At 33.7% G+C, this 20,034-nt stretch overlaps 1 protein-coding gene across 1 annotated transcript in view; it reads right to left on the bottom strand.

Annotated features, from left to right (window-relative positions):
* Positions 1–481: 481 nt before the first annotated feature.
* The window catches only part of LOC143229013 (solute carrier family 15 member 1-like), a 50,275-nt gene continuing 30,722 nt past the window's right edge, over positions 482–20,034 (bottom strand). The window contains exons 9-20 of the mRNA XM_076460629.1: positions 15,477–15,560; positions 15,220–15,309; positions 13,476–13,520; positions 11,806–11,927; positions 11,317–11,398; positions 10,787–10,903; positions 9,448–9,621; positions 8,005–8,210; positions 7,543–7,660; positions 6,983–7,114; positions 6,527–6,634; positions 482–3,260 (exon numbers count right to left, since the gene is read on the bottom strand). Of these exons, the coding sequence (XP_076316744.1) occupies positions 3,054–3,260; positions 6,527–6,634; positions 6,983–7,114; positions 7,543–7,660; positions 8,005–8,210; positions 9,448–9,621; positions 10,787–10,903; positions 11,317–11,398; positions 11,806–11,927; positions 13,476–13,520; positions 15,220–15,309; positions 15,477–15,560 (1,485 nt within the window). The 3' untranslated portion in view covers positions 482–3,053. The remainder of the gene's footprint in view (positions 3,261–6,526; positions 6,635–6,982; positions 7,115–7,542; positions 7,661–8,004; positions 8,211–9,447; positions 9,622–10,786; positions 10,904–11,316; positions 11,399–11,805; positions 11,928–13,475; positions 13,521–15,219; positions 15,310–15,476; positions 15,561–20,034) is intronic.

Genomic DNA, 20,034 nt, shown 5'->3' with positions numbered 1-20,034 from the left:
TGTTGGGGACGTTCACTGGTACTTCTCTATCAAGTACTTAAATCAGGTGACAGGGACTGAAATAATGGTACGTAAAAATGTGGGGACCGTTTTAATCAGATAGTTCTATAGAGCTTATCAAGCGTGAAGATAAAACAGCAATAACTGCAGAACAAAAGATGCAAATGTGTAAAAGTACAGATATAATACACAGTCATGTGTAAATTTCAAGCGGGAATAAGGACAATCCGGAGGAGGAGGATTAACATTTCCAGTTAACTTCTTTTTATAATTATCCCCATTTATTTAAGTATAACACTTCCACCATTTTTAGCAACATCTTTTACTTTTGTAATATTTAAGTATTGAATAACAAATAAGTTTTGTGTGTAACAGTGTTTGGCATAAAGTTTTGTAGACAATGAAAGAACTTAATTGTCTTTTTTTCATATAACTGTATCCAAATATTAAACAACGCATAAGAATAATTGTTGATAATTTTGTATTTTAAGTTTTTAGCAGCCATTTATTTAAGTTGGTTCATGTTCTAAGTTACTTGATCGGTCATGGGTTTTGTATCTGCATCATTTATTTTAACAATGACATAAAAATAGTAAATATTTAATCAAAATTGTCATATTTTTTATAGTTTCAAGATTCTTGCAGCCATATTGAAAAATGGCCGTCATTTTTATTGTGTGGGAGCGATATTAAAGATTGTTCGGTGTATCATGAGCTATAACTCTGCTAGTTTAGTGGTTTTACTATAAAACCCACAAAATATACACTATTTTACTGGACTATAGATAAATTATTAGCTTACAATGCGTATTTTCAGTTCGAATTTTTATATAAATAAAGTAAAAATACATCATTAAGATATGTTTGGCCAAAATGCAAAGGGAGGAACAAATTTGATATAATAGTAAAACCAGATATTATTGTAAAACAAATCTTCAACTTACACCGTTAATCTTAAAATACTTAGATTTATTAAAATAAAATAATCTAAATCCCTCCGTTGGTCAATCTGTTTGCTACTAAAGTAATGGCCCGGCATGGCCAGGTGAGTTGAGGCGTGCGACTCGTAATCTGAGGGTCACGAGTTCGCATCCCAGTCACACCACACATGCTCGCCCTTTCAGCCGTGGAGGCGTTATAATGTGACGGTCAATCCAACTATTCGTTGATAAAAGAGTAGCCCAAGAGTTGGAGGTGGGTGGTGATGACTAGCTGCCTTCCCTCTAGTCTTACACTGTTAAATTAGGGACGGCTAGCTCAGATAGCCCTAGAGTAGCTTTCCGCGAAATTCAAAAAACAAACGAACTAACTAAAGTAATAAGACATAATTAATTTTTCCAGAAGATAACTACGGCAGATTTGTGGTACTTAGGGTAAGAACATCCCTTTCTTCTGAAAACGACACATTCGAGCAACAGATCTCTTTTCGTGAACAATAAACGTTTTACTGTAAAAACAAGTTCTTTTTCGCACATACAATTATTCGCTAGGTTTAGAAATATAGCAAAAGTGAACAATAGTACATTATCAAAAAATAGTTATGTAACCTTGAAACAATTTATATTTGAAGTACATAATTTCAACAATGGTAAATCCCATTACTGAAGTATTGTAACAAATTTAACAATGTAATACATTACTGTTAGCACTGTTATAACAACCTGATCTGTTAACAGAGCGATTTATACACATCTCTTCTCAACGGTATGACCTGATGGCAGAAGATGACCTTTAAAAAGTTCACTACCAGGAATCCATAAAATTTTAGAATTCGTGTTTGAGATTGATTTTTCACTTTGTATATGTTTTTGATGTAGTTCTAAGTATACGTGAACAGGAATATATTTTGTAAAAGAAAAAAAGGTGGCGTTTTACGTTTCAGTGGAACTCAAATCAGAGTAGACGCAGTTGGTTTTGAGAGCAAATGCCTGTTGAAAATTTTTTGTTTTTTTTATTTCGCCCAAAGCTACACGAGGGCTATCTGTGCTAGCCGTCCCTAATTTAACAGTATAAGACTAGAGGAAAGGCAGCTAGTCATCACCACCCACCGCCAACTCTTGGGCTACTCTTTTATTAACATCCCCACGGTTGAGAGGGTGAACATGTTTGTTTTGACGGGGATTCGAACCCGCGACCCTCGGATTACGAGTCGAACGCCTTAACCCACCTGGCCATGCTAGGCCCTGTTGAAAGTAAAAAAGAGGACGACATTTCGGCTTCGCGACTAAAATCATTATGAGAACCGAAACGTCGCCCTCTTTTTATTCAATAGGCAGATGTAGTCTACCGAAGCTCTCAGACTCATATTATATTTTGTAATATGTAAGATTTCACGAAAACAAACAAAAAGTGAAAGAATATTCACATGTATATTGTAACAGTTTTTCTCTGATCCTGCATTTTTAGTGATTCGTGACACCTTATGGAAGCAGACGACCTCTGGTATCGAAAAGGTTGAGAAACACTATTTTAGTACATTTGTTTGTCAGTTCTGTCGCTTTCCGAAGATCTTGGTCAGAGCAAAGACATGAAAGTATTTTAGAAAAAAAGCATAAAATCGTCAGTTATTTTTTTTGTAGTTTGTTTCACATTCAAAGAATAGTTTTGTGAAGAGCCAAACTGTTTGATGTAAAACCTAAGAGGTGTAGTTTAAAGTTAGTTTTAACTAGTGGACTCTGGCGAGCAAAATTTACGTTCTATTATCGTGGAAATTCTCTCAACTAAACCAAATATAAGGTATTAAATATTCTAAACATGTTTTTTCTAACCCAGATAAATTAGTAAAGTGACTATGTATCTGTTAGGTTTCAGACAAAATAAAATTGTTTACAAGACTTTGACTGGTTCTGTCAATCAGTGTTCTTAAAAAAAATTTCATAATCGATCGATTCTAAACCGACTCTAGAAATCGACTAAAACACACTTGTGAGCATCAGTGAACAGTTTGGTGTACTCGTGTTTGCGTGGTGTATATTTGGAATTCCATCACTTTATAATATTCTGTTTCCCAGTATTTTCTGTTGTTCATTGGTTGGTTTCTACGCCCAACGCCATCACATCTTCGTATCCTCCAGAAAACCCTCGTTGTGTACACCACTGAGTTTAGGATAGACTTTGGAGTCTTTCTCCTTTGACTCTGGAGATTTCTCTATATCCAGTATTTCTTGTGGCTGATTGACGTACTTGTAGTAATAAGCCATGACTGCAAATATCAACATGTCTATCGCCATCAGGCCAGAGAACATGAAGAATTCCAACGACTAGGAAAAAAATAACAATTACATGATATCTGGTTTCATGAAGTGAGATATTTCAGAGGTCATTACATTAATCATTTTAATTGAACTTAATATAAAAAAAAACAACTGACTCGATGAATTTCGTTACAATGTTATATTTCATCTTTCCGTTTCCTTATTATTTTTAAAACTTTGTCATCTCAGAGAATTTTTAATCATTCAATAGTTTATATAAACAATTTGGACATTTCGAAGGGTAATTTGTCTCCATGTACTATATTTGATGGAATTAAAATAGTGATTTGTAGTTTTACTAAATAATGTCCACATTATTTCCAGCTTTCTTTGCTTACATTTTTATTAGCCCTATTTGTAAGTTTTTTTAAATATCCAATTTTTTATTTATCTTGTTTGCTAAATTTTTCATGTTCAACTATGGGCAAAGGAATACATGAAATGTTAGTTAACTTTATACGTTGTAATGATAATAAACATATCTAGTAGCTAGCTTGTTTGTTTGTTTTGAATTTTGCGCAAAGCTACACGAAGGCTATCTGCGCTAGCCGTCCCTAATTTAGCAGTGTAAGACTAGAGGGAAAGCAGCTAGTCATCACCACCCACCGCCAACGCTTTTAGCTTCTCTTTTACCAACAAATAGTGGGATTGACCGTAACATTATAACGCCTTCACGGATGAAAGGGCGAGCATGTTTGGTGCGACCGGGATTCGAACCCGCGACCCTCGGATTACGAGTCAAACGCCTTAACACAATTGGCCGTGCCAGGCCCCTGTGGTAGCTAGCTGATACGGTCCCTGATTATTTACTGTAGCTATTGACCCTTTTATCGAATTAGTTCGACACGTAAAATTTTTTAAGCTGCAGCTGAAGATTTTCATCAAGCATTTCTGTGTACAACAACTTCAAGAGCAAAAGGTCATTAGTTATTATTATTTATTCTAGGTGTAGTGTGATAAATGTATTTAGTTTTGCTTAATTTGTATTGTATTCATTCCAGTTGTAGTTTGATTTATATTTCAAGTCATAATTTGCACTTTAAATCAATACTTTGTCTTTTAGAACTTGCGTGAGTGAGCTGTTGTGAAAATCTTAAAGGAGTGAATGATATTGGAAGGGATTGTGAAGCAGCAATCTACACTACGATACAACCTCCACAAGGCGCTTATAAAATGTTACCAGCAGAAAACGCAGCCTTTTAAAACAAAACATATACGTCTAAGTCATCGCTTTAAATAAACATTCGTATCTTTTAAAGTAATTATTCTACGAATGTGTGTAATAAAATATAATATTATGTGTATTGATTTGTTTATTCCTTCCCTTCACATATAATATAGAACTGTTTTGAACGGACTTTATTTTTCTTGTAAGCCTAACATGTGTGCTTTTCTTTTGCATATTTATATTTGTACAGCTTTAGCAGTCAATAGTAAAGGTTTAACGCGTTATTTGAACTAAATCTTTGCTGTTTACGGCTCACCCACAACGTTCTATTTGTGTTTTGTGCAATTCCTTTAGATACTACTAAGAACCACTATCACCGTTAATAATACTCCTATCTGGCTGAGCGCATCGTTGTGGTTAATGTGCCTGGGTGCAAATTTGAAAATTCGCGGTTCGTGACCACACAATTTTCTCTGCAATTTTGGGCCTTAGGTGCGTTATAAATGTGACTGTCAGACCTTATCTTTCGGTAAGACAAGTAACTAGAAAAAGCTTTGTACATATCGCCCTTATGTACTTTTGCGCAGAGTTCTGAAACAAACAAAAAAATACTCTGTGATGTCGAGAAAACCCACTTGTAGAGAAATATATATGCAAAAACGGCTCGTTTGGGTTGAGAAAATATTTTACGTAGAAGAGCGAACAACGTTTCGACCTTCTTCGGTCATCGTCAGGTCCACAAAAAAAGAAAGAGGAAACTGACCGGAAGCTGACCACATGTTTGGAAGGGGTACCTTCCTGAGTGTACCTGAGTGTCGGAATGTAGAGGGCGGTGTTAGATGTTTGAATATATAATTTTATTTTATTATATTTAATATAGGTATAAAGGCGTCCCTTTATATTGGTTTATTTTGTGTTTAAGTTGTTGTATAGTAAGGCTTCTTTAATTTTGCGTATGCTTGTTTCTTTATTTAGTATTTGAGTGTTTTTCATGGTTATGTTGTGTTTATTTGACTTGCAGTGTTCGAAAACGTGTGAAGGTGACTTTTTATGTTCTTTGAATCTGGTTTCCATTTTTTTACTTGTTTCTCCAACATAGAAGTCGTGGCAGTTATCACATTGTATTTTATAAATAATGTTGGTGTGGTGTTTGTCAGTGTAGTTTTTACATAGTATAGACCTCAGTTTTGTGCCTGTTTTTTGAATAAATTTGGTATTAACTGGAATGTCATATTTTGTTACTAGTTTTTGCCAAATGTTGGTTATTTGTCTGCTGATGTCGGGAATATATGGTATGCAGCAGTATATGGTTTCGTGATGTTTTGATTCGTGAGATATATTTACTTTTGTTGGTTGATTTTGCTTTCTGTCTAGGTGTGTGCGTATAATGTTTTCTACGGTTTGTGGAGGAAACTTATACCTATATTAAATATAATAAAATAAAATTATATATTCAAACATCTAATACCGCCCTCAACATTCCGACACTCAGTTACACAACCCCTTCCAAACATGTGGTCAGCTTCCGGTCAGTTACCTCTTTCTTTCTTGATGAACCTGACGATGACCGAAGAAGGTCGAAACGTTGTTCGCTCTTCTACGTAAAATATTTTCTCAACCCAAACGAGCCGTTTTTGCATATATAAAAAATAATCTGTCCCTAATTTAGCAGTGTAAGACTAGCGGGAAGGCAGCTAATCATCATCACCCACCGCCAACACTTGGGCTACTCTTTTACCGAAGAATAGTAGGACTGACCGTCACATATAATGTGACCATACGGCTGAAAGGGCGAGCATGTTTAGTGTGACGGGGATTCGAACCTGCGACCTTCAGGTTGCGAGTCGAGTGCCCTAATCACCTGGCCATGCCGGGCCATTCTGCTGCTTTACAAATATATTATTGTTTTTAAATTCTACTTCATTTCATTAAACGTTATTTTAAACAGAAGAGTGGATGAAAAGGAAGGTTGGTAGACAGAAGGAGGGATGGAAGAATAGATTTTTAACGGAATAAATAAGTCATAACATTTTGAGAAAAAAAACTATAAAACGAAGTACGAATTATTTTAAACAACCGGCTTGATATATAGTTTTTGTCTCACCTGTTTATTAAACAAACTGAGCTTGGCTATAACAACAACAATCAGGTTTCCAAAGGCTACGGTCAAAAGCCAGGCAGCCTGTAATACAGATTTCATGGAGCTGGGAGCCTAGAGACAATAAAACATCCATGGTTCATCAGTAGCAGAAAGAAGATTACAAACAAACAACAGTTTTTTTTTTCTCACTCAACATTATTAGAAAAATCGAACTGTTTTTGTCAAGTTTCTAACATTTTTATAGTGTAGTCAACCATGAGAATAACCCCTATTAGGGAAGATTTATATAGAACGCCAAAAACTAAATAATTAAGGTAACAGAGCTATTGATGAAAAACATAATTTCCCCAGCTGTGATAAGAATTAACTGAGAAACTTACCTGAGAATAAGAAACCTCAAGGCCGGTGATGAAAAACATAATTTCTCCAGCTGTGATAACAATGTACTGAGAAACGTACCTGAGAATAAGAAAACTCAAGGCCGGTGATAGAAAACATAATTTCTCCAGTTGTGATGATAAGGTACTGAGGAAACTGAAGGAACATGGAGACGTCATTGGGCTCTACCACAGTGTGCAACTTCGTTGACAGCTGATATAAAAGTGTACAAACAATTCGTACTCACTGTCTTACATAATATAATAAACAACGGATATGATTGTTATAGAATTGTTATTACAGAGCACGAGAGACATTATTAAAAGCATCATCCTAGGAAGCTATGCATTGTGGTTTTATATAGCCTAATGAAGTCAATAAAACTTTAAGAAACACACATTTCATAAAACATTGCTTGTGTTTTTCTACGAGACTACTTCTGTGAATAGGTAACATAGTTTTAAAATAAATTAACAATATAATATCCAAAAATTAACTCTCCTGTTGAAATAGTGATCAAAAAGCTAAAATAAAACAAATGAATTGGTTCTGATTAAAATAAATAAAGTAATTATCTGATAATAATCATGTTTTTGCTTTCATCCTTTCATTGGTTTTTAAGGTTAACTTGTCCGGCTTACCTCGGATTTGTGGTTAGGTGCGATTGTAAAAATGTAACCTCCTCCCATCTTCACTTCAAAATCTGGCAATTTTACACTATAGCCTGAAGAACTAGAATTTGGTAGATGTAGAGAATACCTGTAAATAATGTACAGATGTTGCTATACTATATGCAATTAATACTAAATAATATGTTATTATTACAATTACAGTTACTGAAATATATTATGTATTCTAATGCTATTGAATTAACGAAACACATTATTTAACAGAGAACCTTCACATCCAAATACAGAATTGTTTTATTGATATGAGATTAGATGAACAAGTATCAACGGACTGCAGAGCAATCACGCTGTGATTCATAGAGGGCTTTTTTGAAACACAAAGGAATTTCCCCGGCCTCTCAGTGGCCCTAAGTTCAAAAGAAAATAAGGTATTTTCATATCTGCTTATCGAGTCTCAAAGGACAATATACTTACACTCCAGGTAGTACCCTAGTATACTCTGTACTTCCAACGGTTGTTACAGAAGTGTTGTCTAAAGTATCAACTTTCTGAATTGGTATCTCGTAATCTTTTGGACCACTCAGTTGGAAAGTGTTGTTTGTTTCCACGCTTGATAGAAAATTGTAAAAGATTCGAACGTTCACTTCTCCCTTGTCTGGCTTCTTTAACGTGTCTGATACCTAATATGAATACGAACGACTTTTCAACTCTCAGTTACATGAATTATACAGATTATTATTATTATTTTAAACTACATGTATTCCGAGATCCAATGCTAAGAAATACCATTCTTGGTTTCCGTATACAAATATATATATATATATCTAGGTTCTTTTATCGCTTAATTCAAATTATTCTGAAAATATCTCGAAATAAACGCAAAACTATGTTCAAATTAGTGCTTTACCGTAGGGGTTCCCAAATTTTCTCATTCCATCCACTCCCACCCCCCAAACATTTCGCATCCAGTCTGAAGCCCCTCCCCAACGACTCTATAGATACAGAACATCTTAATACCAAATAAAGTTATAATATGACGGTTAGTTCCCCTCTTCTTTGGTAAAAGAGTAGCCCAAGAGTTGGCAATGAGTCGTGATGATTAGTTGTCTTTCATCTAGTCTTTCACTGATAAATTAGGGTCGTCTAGCGCAGATAGTCATGCTTAACTTTACTAGAAATTCAAAACAAACTCTTATGTTTACCTCCCGAACAATTACATTAAACAACAAAACAAAACGCCACTATTGATTATGTAAAAAAACGTGAATCATTGGATAACAGAAACATTAAAAATTCAGAAAATAAAACAAGCACATTAAACGCTCATAATTTCTGTTTGTAAAACCCTTAGTTTTTCAGTATTTCCTTTTATATCATTAAAACAAAATATTAAAAAGTTTGTTTTAGAACTTCCTCGCAAAGCTATATAAGAACTATGTACACATTGTCATCCATAATTTTAAACTAATAGACTATGTAAAAGCAACTAGTCAACAGCACCCACCGCCAACTCTTGTGCTACTCTAATCAAATGTATTATGTTTTCTGGCTAACATACATCTGGCCCCAAAGTTCAGAGCGTGTTTTTATGGAAAAATACATCCTTAGATTATTTAAGTTTTTTTCATACATCCTTAGATTATTTAAGTTTCTTTTTGATTGACACTCATAATGATGGTGCCAGCCATGGCTTGTTTTCTTACTGAAGTGTTGTTAGTCTGCTTTAGTCTAACTCTAAAAGGCAGAAGTCTTTAAATTATTAACCACCTGTACTTTCACAGACCAACCAACTGTTATCCTGGTCTGATCTGAAACAGTTCAAAGCTAGCATATCGACTATAATATAGTACATGCTATAGCGATACTTTAAAGTTATTGAGGTCAGGGATTAACTAGTATCCTTGATCTGTAACTGACCTGATGTATCAATAATTTTGAGAGGTCAGAGGTCACCATCATTGCTTGTACATCTTTACTTAATGTCTGAAGAACGTTTCTAACAGGCTCAAATTCAATGTCGCATTCTCCTGGCGCAGGGGTGAAGGTCAGGTTATGAGGTACATCTGACTTTAAGTCCTTTATGATATACATCTAAAAATATATAAAATTGAATTATAAAATTTAGCTTGTATTTCAGTAGCAAGAAAAACAACAAACTTATATAAGTAAAAAGTATGTTACAAAAGTAATATGATTAATCAAAATGTAATTTAAACTTTATATACCTGTGTGTGTAAGCGTAAACGAAAAACATACAAGATGTCATCTTTGTTTTGTTATGTTTTCCATTAGGTTACTTTCTTGTTTAGTTATTCATCACCTTTTTTTCTCTATATGCCAAATAAATGGAATTATTCAGTCTTTCTTTATTGTTTTTATTCCGTATTGTTTCTTGTTTCCCTCTCGTTATTTTTATGTAAAAAAACGTATATAGAGTCCCCTTCTATGTTTTCTAAATTGGAACAAACTACTTGCACATTATTTCGCAAAATTCAAACAGTTACCTGATTACGGCCTCTCAAGTGGTTGAAACTTCGTGAGTGTATCTTTTCTTATAGTAAAGCCACATCGTGTTATCTGCTGTGCCCACCGAGAAGAATCGAACCCCTTACCGCTGCCCCACAGGGGGAACCACGAAACATCGTAAAAAGTTAAATAAGTATAAAAAATCCATCAAAGGCAGTATCTTTAACGTGTATATTGGGTTTTCTTTTCTCAGAGCAGTTAGCGCCTACTGATGGAAAAAAGGATCAACATTTAATAATAAAGAAAATATGTAAAAAAGGTATTGGATAACAAAATGTACATTTTGTTTCAGCTTGTATTTCATTATAAGAAAATACTTTATAAGTAGCGCAAGAATATACTAAAATAACTTCTCGCAACTTTAACTGGGTGTCACAAGCCAAAGGTCGTTAACAGAATTGTTAACATTAGCATTTTTAGGACTTAAACTTTGTGTGTATGGGTGTGTTTCTGATAGTAAGGCCACATCGAGCTATCTGCTGTGTACAACGAGGGAAATCAAACCCCTGATTTTAGTGTTGTAATTCCGAAAACTTACCGCCGTTCCACCAGGGGATATTCTCCCCTCAATAAGAGAGAAAAATAAAAGATAAGATTGCTGATGCCGTAAATAAGGAAAATAAGTCTCTCTAAGACTATTCAAAAGTTTATGTATATATAAGGCTTAACATTTACTGTTGTACTTTAAACTTATTTCTGAAATTATCTTCTAATAGATTATGTTTATTACCTGATTTACTGCTAATTTTGTTTCCAGGAAGTCACTTTTAATGTTCAAGGGACAAGGAGCCGCGTTGATCAACGCCACCTGGCTAAGTCCTGACGAAGGAAGAACAGGCAATGTGCTCTTTAAGAGCCAAAGAAATAAAAAAGAAATGTATTCATGTTATATCTTTAAAAATTTGTATTTTATTTTATGAACTAATAAATATCTTACACTGACATACAACACATTGTTTGGTTGTAAACGCACGAGTTTTAAACAAATCTGAGAAATATGTTGTTGTCGATTTTGTTACTTGCAGTATCACACAGCTCATAAGTTATCCTTAAAACATTTTCTACGCATTTATAACGAGTATCATCAAGTATATGATATTGAAGATGATAAGTTAAATTAATAACAATAACTACATTTTCAAAGTTTTATCTCCCAATATGAAGACACGCGAAATAAAAGCATTCTCATTTTGAGCCTAATTCCATTTTATTTGCATTCTTAATTAAATGAACTTTGAATAAAGCAATAAAAACATTTACTTCAATCTTAATCTGTAGAAACCCAGCAATCACGAAAGCTGTTGCAGTGAGAAATCCTCCAAACGTAATTCTCTGGAGAGGTCTAAGGAAGAAACAAAAAATAACTTGGATAATTCTCTGGAGAAATCTACAGAAGAAATAAAAATAACTTGGATAATTCTCTGGAGAGGTCTACAGAAGAGACAAAAATAACTTGAATAATTCTCTGGAGAGGTCTACAGAAGAGACAAAAATAACTTGAATAATTCTCTGGAGAGGTTTGCAGAAAACCAAAAAAAATAACGTGGATAATTCTCTGGAGAGGTCTGCAGAAGAAACAATGAATAACTTGGATAAGTCTTTAGAGAGGTCTGTAGAAGAAATAAAAAGAACTTGGATATATCTTGCCTCTGTCTACAGTGTCCGTCTATTTATGTCTGTCCACCCCTCCCCGAGTGTCCGTAAGCTCTTGTATAAGATAAAAATAAATATATTAATATGTTTGCTTACCTAATTAGGAGGTTACACTTGGCTAAAAGTGGGTAAATAACATATTCAAACAGAGGTATGAATGCGATGATCAGTAATGGATTGATGACCTGCATTTGGTCTGGTTTTAAAAGGAATCCTCCCTGTTCGAAAATAATAACAATGAATATAAAGAGCAATATAATATGTTAAAACTAACATGTAAGTATTTTATAAAAACTGTAAAACTCTAACACCTGCGATCTGAGAAAACTGTATATAAAAACAAGACCTAGTTTGCTAAATGAACACTTTTATTGATATAAATATTTAACAGCATTCGATAAAGACTGGCACAAAAGTATCAACAGTCTGGTTATATTATTCAACAAAAATAATATGTTTTATCTTGCTTCAAAAAATAAGTTTTTAATGTATAATCAAAATACATTTTACTTAGTTTGACATAAAATTATCACAGAAGTCTATAGCTGTTGAAAAAAATTATTCTGCAGTTTCTAAAGACATACAGATTTTTTGTTTTTTATACGGCAGCTTTTACGTATTTATTCTTACTGCTCTCTATAGAGAGCAATATAGTATGTTAAAACTAACATGTAAGTATTTTATAAAAACTGTAAAACTCTAACACCTGCGATCTGAGAAAACTGTATATAAAAACAAGACCTAGTTTGCTAAATGAACACTTTTATTGATATAAATATTTAACAGCATTCGATAAAGACTGGCACAAAAGTATCAACAGTCTGGTTATATTATTCAACAAAAATAATATGTTTTATCTTGCTTCAAAAAATAAGTTTTTAATGTATAATCAAAATACATTTTACTTAGTTTGACATAAAATTATCACAGAAGTCTATAGCTGTTGAAAAAAATTATTCTGCAGTTTCTAAAGACATACAGATTTTTGGTTTTTTTATACGGCAGCTTTTACGTATTTATTCTTACTGCTTTCATTAAAATTTATAGAGTACTAAATACATATATTATGTTATACGCAGTTTATGATTTATTTGAAGTGCCTGTATAGGGTAGTTGCTGTGAAAATAATTTAAAATATCATTGTAGTTCTTTTTATATATTTACGTCAGACTCTCGACAAGCGTTCTTAGCGCTTTCAATAAAGTATTTATCACAGTTTTTAATTTTCTGTATATATTTTTCACATTTTGTGAAAGGGGTGCATTTCCGATTCTTTGATATATTTCCAACAATGCAAATAATATATATATATTTCACATGCCTTTCATGCAATATAAACCATAGCTTATATATATACGTGTGTGTTTTCTTATAGCAAAGCCACATCGGGTTATCTGCTGAGCCCACCAAGGGGAATCGAACCCCTAATTTTAGCGTTGTAAATCTGTAGACTTACCGCTGTACCAGCGGGGAAAGCTTTTATATGTATATATATATATATATCTTCCCTATACATCTTACACGAATTTTGCTTAACTTTCTGAATATAGTAATAACATCTTATACAAATTTATATTACAGCTTTGCTAAGTTGCGGTTATTTTGATAAATCTTGTATTAGAAATTTTGTAAATGCCTAAATATTGTTACCGCAAAATAATTTTATGCTTCGAACTTTGCTGTTGTACACCATAGAAATTCCTTTTTATACATGACACTTCCTATATTCACTGAGTAAATGTAACAATAGAAATAATAATAATTACCACTTCTCCGTTCATGCGGGTAGCTTGTAATGTCCATCTAGAGCCCTAGGTTTTAAAAGTAGTAAGTTATATTTCACGTGACACAAACTTTTAGTCTTCCTCTGTTATTCTGTTTATATAAAATTAAACATGATAGCACAATAAAAATATTAATAAGTAAATAGATGGAAAAGTCTTTAAAATACAGTTAGTTGGTTTGTGCTTAACAGGCCATTTGTAGAATTTATACTGAAACAAAACAGGTTTACATTCATTTCTTAGGACTATTAACAGCTACAATAATTCCCTGTAAAGTGCATTAATAGTTCAGATTATGTATTAAGGAGTTCAGCTGAATTCAAAAAATCAATTTCTATGCCTTATAATCTGGAAAAAATCTATGTATTAAATGGTTTAGAATATTTTACACTATAGATCAAGAATATTCCACATGTTCTTAAGTTTTAGATTATAGCTTATAGCATCAGAGAATATAGAATAAAAAATTAATAATGCATTGCTATCGAGATATTGAATACAAAGGAACATCGAGTACGAATGAGAGTTTTCCACATGAAAACAGTATTTTCCACGTTAGCTCAGGAAGTTGTCATAAAACACAAAAATGTAGTAGTTGAGTCTGAAGACCAGTACGTCATTAACTGGCGCGAACAGTTATGCTTTTCAGCTGCCGTTAGAAACTACATATCATACATGTAGCTGACTAAAGCCAATCAAATTTTCTATTGGAGTTTCAATGATTTTATTATTTGGTGAATAGAGGCAGGAAATTAATGTTATGGTATTATAATTGTCCTGCCTCTCTAAAAACAAATTAACACTCCCATAGTTCCACATCAGCAAGAGTAACAGTGTATAAAGAGTTAAATATCTTAAAACAACTAAATCCTTATATGAACCCTCTTTAACGAAAAGTGGGCAGATCTGTCCCATACCCTCCGCTCATTCTGTAAATTACACCCAAAGTTTAGACTGTGCAATTTCAAAGTAAGGTTCATAAAGAAATGTGGATGATAATATAATAAGAAATAAAGCTGTTGAGTTTAGAATCTGGCTAACCTCATAATTTTAAGTTTATTTAGAATTAAGTACAAAGCTACACAATGGGTTATCTGTGCTCTGTCCACCACGGGTCTCGATACCTGGTTTCTAGCGGTGTGAGTCCGCAGACGTACCTGCGGCCGTACTTTTAAGAAAGAATTTCACAGTTAACATGAAGGATTGAAATAATGTAATTGTCAGATGTTTTTAAAATTTTGAATACTCTTAATTTGAAACGTATTAGGTAATTAGGTAATAATTAGGTAATTATCATTACCAGTTTCACCGCGTTTCGGAAAATCTACCTTTATAGATACAACTTTTTCTAGAACAGTGATTTTCAAATGGGGCACAGAGGTGAGAAGGTTCTGTAAATGAAATCCCAAATGACAGAATATTCTCATGCTCTGTTACACCACACAGTCTCAACTATCTGGCTAATAGTTAAGTAGTATCACACATAAAAATTACATTTTACTACAGAATTTAATATTTAAGATAGTGTTATATAAACATATTTATATAAATTATGGTATGTTTGTGTGCTGGGCGTAAAGTATCATAGACCAAAGAAAGGGGTATATCGTCTAAAAATTTGAGAACCACTGGTCTAGAATGCAATAGAAGAAATATTAGCTTATTAAAACTATCGATAGAGTGCGCTGACTCCGAAGAAGGTTTCAAAGTAATGAACCATATTTACCTGCTGGTCAAAAAGTGCCCAAAATACTGGAAGTGGTAGATACAAACGTAACACGTATAACACAGCTTTCACATCTTCAATAAGCTTTGTCTATAAATTAAAATGAGTTACATCTTATATTGCTTCAAAACATAAATTCTGAGTCGAATGTTTTTTGTTAGAAATTATCCAAGTAATAGCAATAAAGTTACAGTTCAAATCTTTCAACAGTACTGAAATATTAACAACAGTAATAAAAGAACCAATCTAGCACTTACGCCATACTTGTCGTCAGCATAGTTCAACCAATGATCTTTTCTTATTCCGTCTCTAATAGCTTTGTTGCGTCGTCTCAGTGCATGCTGAAAAAAAACATTAGTGGAAAAATGTTTTGCGGTTATCAGTTTTATTAATATTATCTTTTCTTTTATACACTTTGTTTATGACAAGTAAAACACGGGCATCAATAATACAGAGCGTGAAGTAGCCCTGGTTCGTAAGGGTAGTTATTCGCGTATTTGTTCCATTGTTATTAAAACATGGACTTTTTTCTTCTAAGTTTTAACAAGTAGTAAATAAACACAAACAGCCTAGACGCTAGAGCCCTCTTCCGGCAATGTACTGAAAGACGAGCACGTTCGATGCCAGATTGTTGTTATATACGTCCTATCCCACTGTTCGTTGGTTAAAGAGTAACCCAAGAATTGGCGTTGGGCACTATCAACAGGTTGCCTTCCCTCTAGTCGACAGTTCAAAATTAGGGACGGCAATAAAAAGTTTTAATAGCTTTCTTCTATAAACAAAGAAACCATTGTTGTTTGGGTACATAATCAATAAATAAACTCAAGAACACTATTGTCCGACTACAGATTCAATAAACAATCTAAAGAAACATTATTGCCCGAGTACAGACTCAATAAACAATCTAAAGGGATACTGTTGACCGTGTATACAGCACATTGAATCACGTTTCCTTACAAAGAAAACATAAGCTTTTGAGTAACTTGTTACGTTCAATAAACCAAACACGTTTATAACTATTACGTCCTTAACATAATCTTGGGGGATGGAAGGTTCAAAATACCCTAACTTTCAACCCCCATTTCGAACGCCAATCTAACAAGTCAATGTACTGGAATGATAATTATAAAAATAGAAAAATAGATGCTGTCTTCAAGATGTATATTCTACGACGTTTTTTGTACTGTATATATTTGATTTTTTGTATGTAATTTATTTTTTTATTTTCTTAAATAACACTCCTTCCCTGTTGCTCATTGGTAAATTCGAGAATTTATAATGCTACAATTCAATATTCGAATCCTGTGACAAACATAGCACAGATAGTCCATTATGAACCTTTGTGCTTAATAAGAAAAAACACACCAGAAAAAAACGTAAATGTAAACAGTTGTTGTAACAAAGAAACATGGTATCGTGTTTTTCGCCATATTTATCAAAAAAGGCGTTCGACTCGTAATCTGAGGGTCGCGAGTTCGAATCCCCGTCACACCAAACATGCCCGCCCTTTCAGCCGTGGAACGTTGTAATGTGATGGTCAATCCCACTATTCGATGGTAAAAGAGTCGCCCAAGAGTTGGCGGTGGGTGGTGATGACTAGCTGCCTTCCCTCTTGTCTTATACTGTTAAATTAGGGACAGCTAGCGCAGATAGCCCTCGAGTAGCTTTGCGCGAAATTCAAAATAAGCAGACAAATTTATCAAAAATAACTTTGACTGGTATTTTAGTACTGAAATGATTTTTTCGTGGTCATTAATTGTAGCCTCAGTACATAACAAATATTCAAGAGGGTAAACAGTATTATTACACCAGTGCCGTGTTATGCAATATACATTCTCTCTTATCCTTTTCGAAGTTATACTTACTGATACCCATATTTTATGTGAACATCACTAAACATCTGTAAACTCCTGATTTATTATGTATGCTATTGATTTCTTGATTGAAATTAAGCATAAAGCTTCAGAGTAGGCTATCTGTGCTCTGCCCACCACCAGTATTGAAACACGCTTTTTAGCAATGTGACTCCACAGACATATCGTTGTGCCACTGGGAGAACATTACGTATGCTACTCATTAACTTATCAAAAGTGTAAGCTGACTGTCCGGAAATTATGTTAACAAAATTCTTTACATATGTTTGACTGACAGACAGGAGCCCTGAACTTCTGTTACAATGGTTACAAAAGTGCCAATTAGACCAGTAATGCATCATGCGAGGAATGTCATAGAAGTGCGATCCGGTAATAACATAAGATTCACCACACTAAGAAATCAATATAAACAAGTTTTCTAGCATAATTGTGCTTAAATAATACTGATTTTTATTTAACTAAAGTTATTTCAACCCTTTTGACCTGGATTTCCAGGTGCTTCAGTGTGGTTAGGTTTCTATAAGCTGTGTACAGTCATCAGTATTTGTCACTAAGTGAAATGGAAGCACTGTTAGCTTCAAGTCGTGAAGAAACTCTAACACCAGGTAGTATTGTAGCAGCTCAAACGTTATCTTCGTACGACTAGAAAATAGTATATTGGTATTTAGGCATGTTCATGAACAGGTGCATTGCATTTAGTTAATGTTCTTGTGAATAGAATGTGAGTAATCGTAAACTCACGTTAATTCTCGTCTCGAGCCAAATTTACATACAACAGTAGTCATTCTAAAGTGCTTATACTTGTTTGACCATACTTCTGTGTCAACTACTCCGTTGCGCGTGTATCACTTCAAAGTGTAGAGGTGGGTAAAAAGAGTTTGACTACTTACTTTCAGCAGGTAGATAATCTCACTTTAAAAACTTCAAAATGAAAATCATCACTTGTGTCTGGATTACTGCACTAAAACTTTGACCACACTTGAAACTGTGGTATAGTTGTAAGCTTTTCTGTTTCAGTGGTACAAGCACATCAACATAACTCAAGATTCCATCACTTGTAAAGACTGTTTACTTTTGTTTTTCACTTGTGTGTAAGATTTCCTTTGTTAGCTTTTCATTCTTCACAAAAAGTCCAACCTCAGTCACTCAGCAGTAAATCTACAGGCTTACAAAGCTGAAAATAGGGTTGAGCTTAACAATAACCACTCTCAACGAATCTTTTCGATCCTTCTGTTATTACAATACTAATGATTTCAGTTTTGCTTGCGATAATCACGCAGGACGTTTTTAAAGAAGCTGCGCTGTTGGATCAAGTAAAATCTATTAAACATTTAAGAATTTACATAAAATGTGTCGAAGCAGTGAACACGGTTTAAATTCTCCTGCAAGGTCAAAACAACAGATTTAACACTGGAATAGAAAGTTTCAAAGGAGTGTGCTTAATGTTTATCATTTCGCTACGAGCTTGGTATAATATGCACGAGTTCGTCTACACATTTGCACATGTTGAATATTTGCACTATAAATTTTAATACAACATGTGCATCTTTCTAAATTTTCGTAGACTTTTAGTGAAGATTACAAGTATTTTGTACAAAAAAAATAAGTTTTTTTAATGAAATATTTTTACCAAAGATATGTTTGTGAAAAATAGACTATTTTTCGTTACTTGTCTGACTGCAAAGTGATTTCAAGTAATGATTAAAAACTATTATTCATCCCAAAAATCTAGAAATATTATTTGTATAATCTCTAAAACCTCCTAAATACATTTCAAACGTTTGTTTTAAGTAAGATTTTATGTTTTAGGCTATTTTCTATACTCTAACTATGTGGGATCTCCCAGTTGACCAACCTCGTAACCATCTTTAAAAACTAGGAAATAAAGTATGCTTTTTTCATGCCAGAATGACTAAATATTATAATACGAAAATACAAATGTTTAGTCTAAGTAGCTTACGTCACATAACACTACATATTTACATATATATATTTAGTATGACATTGATCTTCCAGTCATGCTTAGCTAACATTACATAAATTGCATTGACGCAGTGCACGTGCAATCGTTATGTATTCAGTAATGTAAAACTGAACAGGTCTTCCCTGTTTTGGTTGTGGACTAGTATGTTGTAATATATAGTTATATTTCAATTATTATACATTATAAAAATTATTACTATTTATAAATAATTTATTAAACTTATCATTCTTAAAATATAGAATTGTTTTTGCTTTGTTTTGAATTTCGCGCAAAGCTACTTGAGGGCTCCTGCGTTAGCCGTCCCTACTTTAGCACAATAGCGAAGACAGTTAGTCATCATCACCCACCGCCAAATTCTTGGACTACTCTTTTACCAACGAATAATGGGATTGACCGTTACATTATAACGCCCTCACGGTTAAAAGGTGAGCATGTTTGGTGTAATGGGTATTTGAACCCGCGACCCTCATATTACGAGTCGAGTGCCTTAACCACCTGGCCATGCCGGGCCCGTAAGATATAGAGCAATAAATCAAGAAGTAAAGCAAACATTTATCTTCTCTCACTATGACCTTTGTACTCTTTCGACTCGTAACCCGAGGGTGGCAGGTTCGAATCCCCTTCGCACCAAACATGCTCACGCTTTCATCCGTGGGGGCGTTATAATGTTACGGTCAATCCCACTATTCGTTGGTAAAAGAGTAGCCCAAGAGTTGGTGCTGGGTGGTAATGATTAGCTGCCTTCCCTCTAGCCTTACATTAAGGACGGCTAGTGAAATTCAAAAAAAAAAATCTTTGTACTCGGTTACTATTGTACATAGATTGCTGAGTCTTTCAATTGTATATATAAAACATAAAAAAAAATATTTGTTTGATATCCTCCACGTGCGAATAACCAAAAAAATCATAAATAACTACACTGATACCACAGAATTCCACTGTAATTTATTAAGCTTA

This window comes from Tachypleus tridentatus, chromosome 10 (assembly GCF_004210375.1).
Source record: "Tachypleus tridentatus isolate NWPU-2018 chromosome 10, ASM421037v1, whole genome shotgun sequence".
Lineage (NCBI taxonomy): Eukaryota > Metazoa > Arthropoda > Merostomata > Xiphosura > Limulidae > Tachypleus > Tachypleus tridentatus.
Note: the sequence above shows the minus strand (reverse complement) of the source record. Positions and strands in the feature narration are given on the sequence as shown.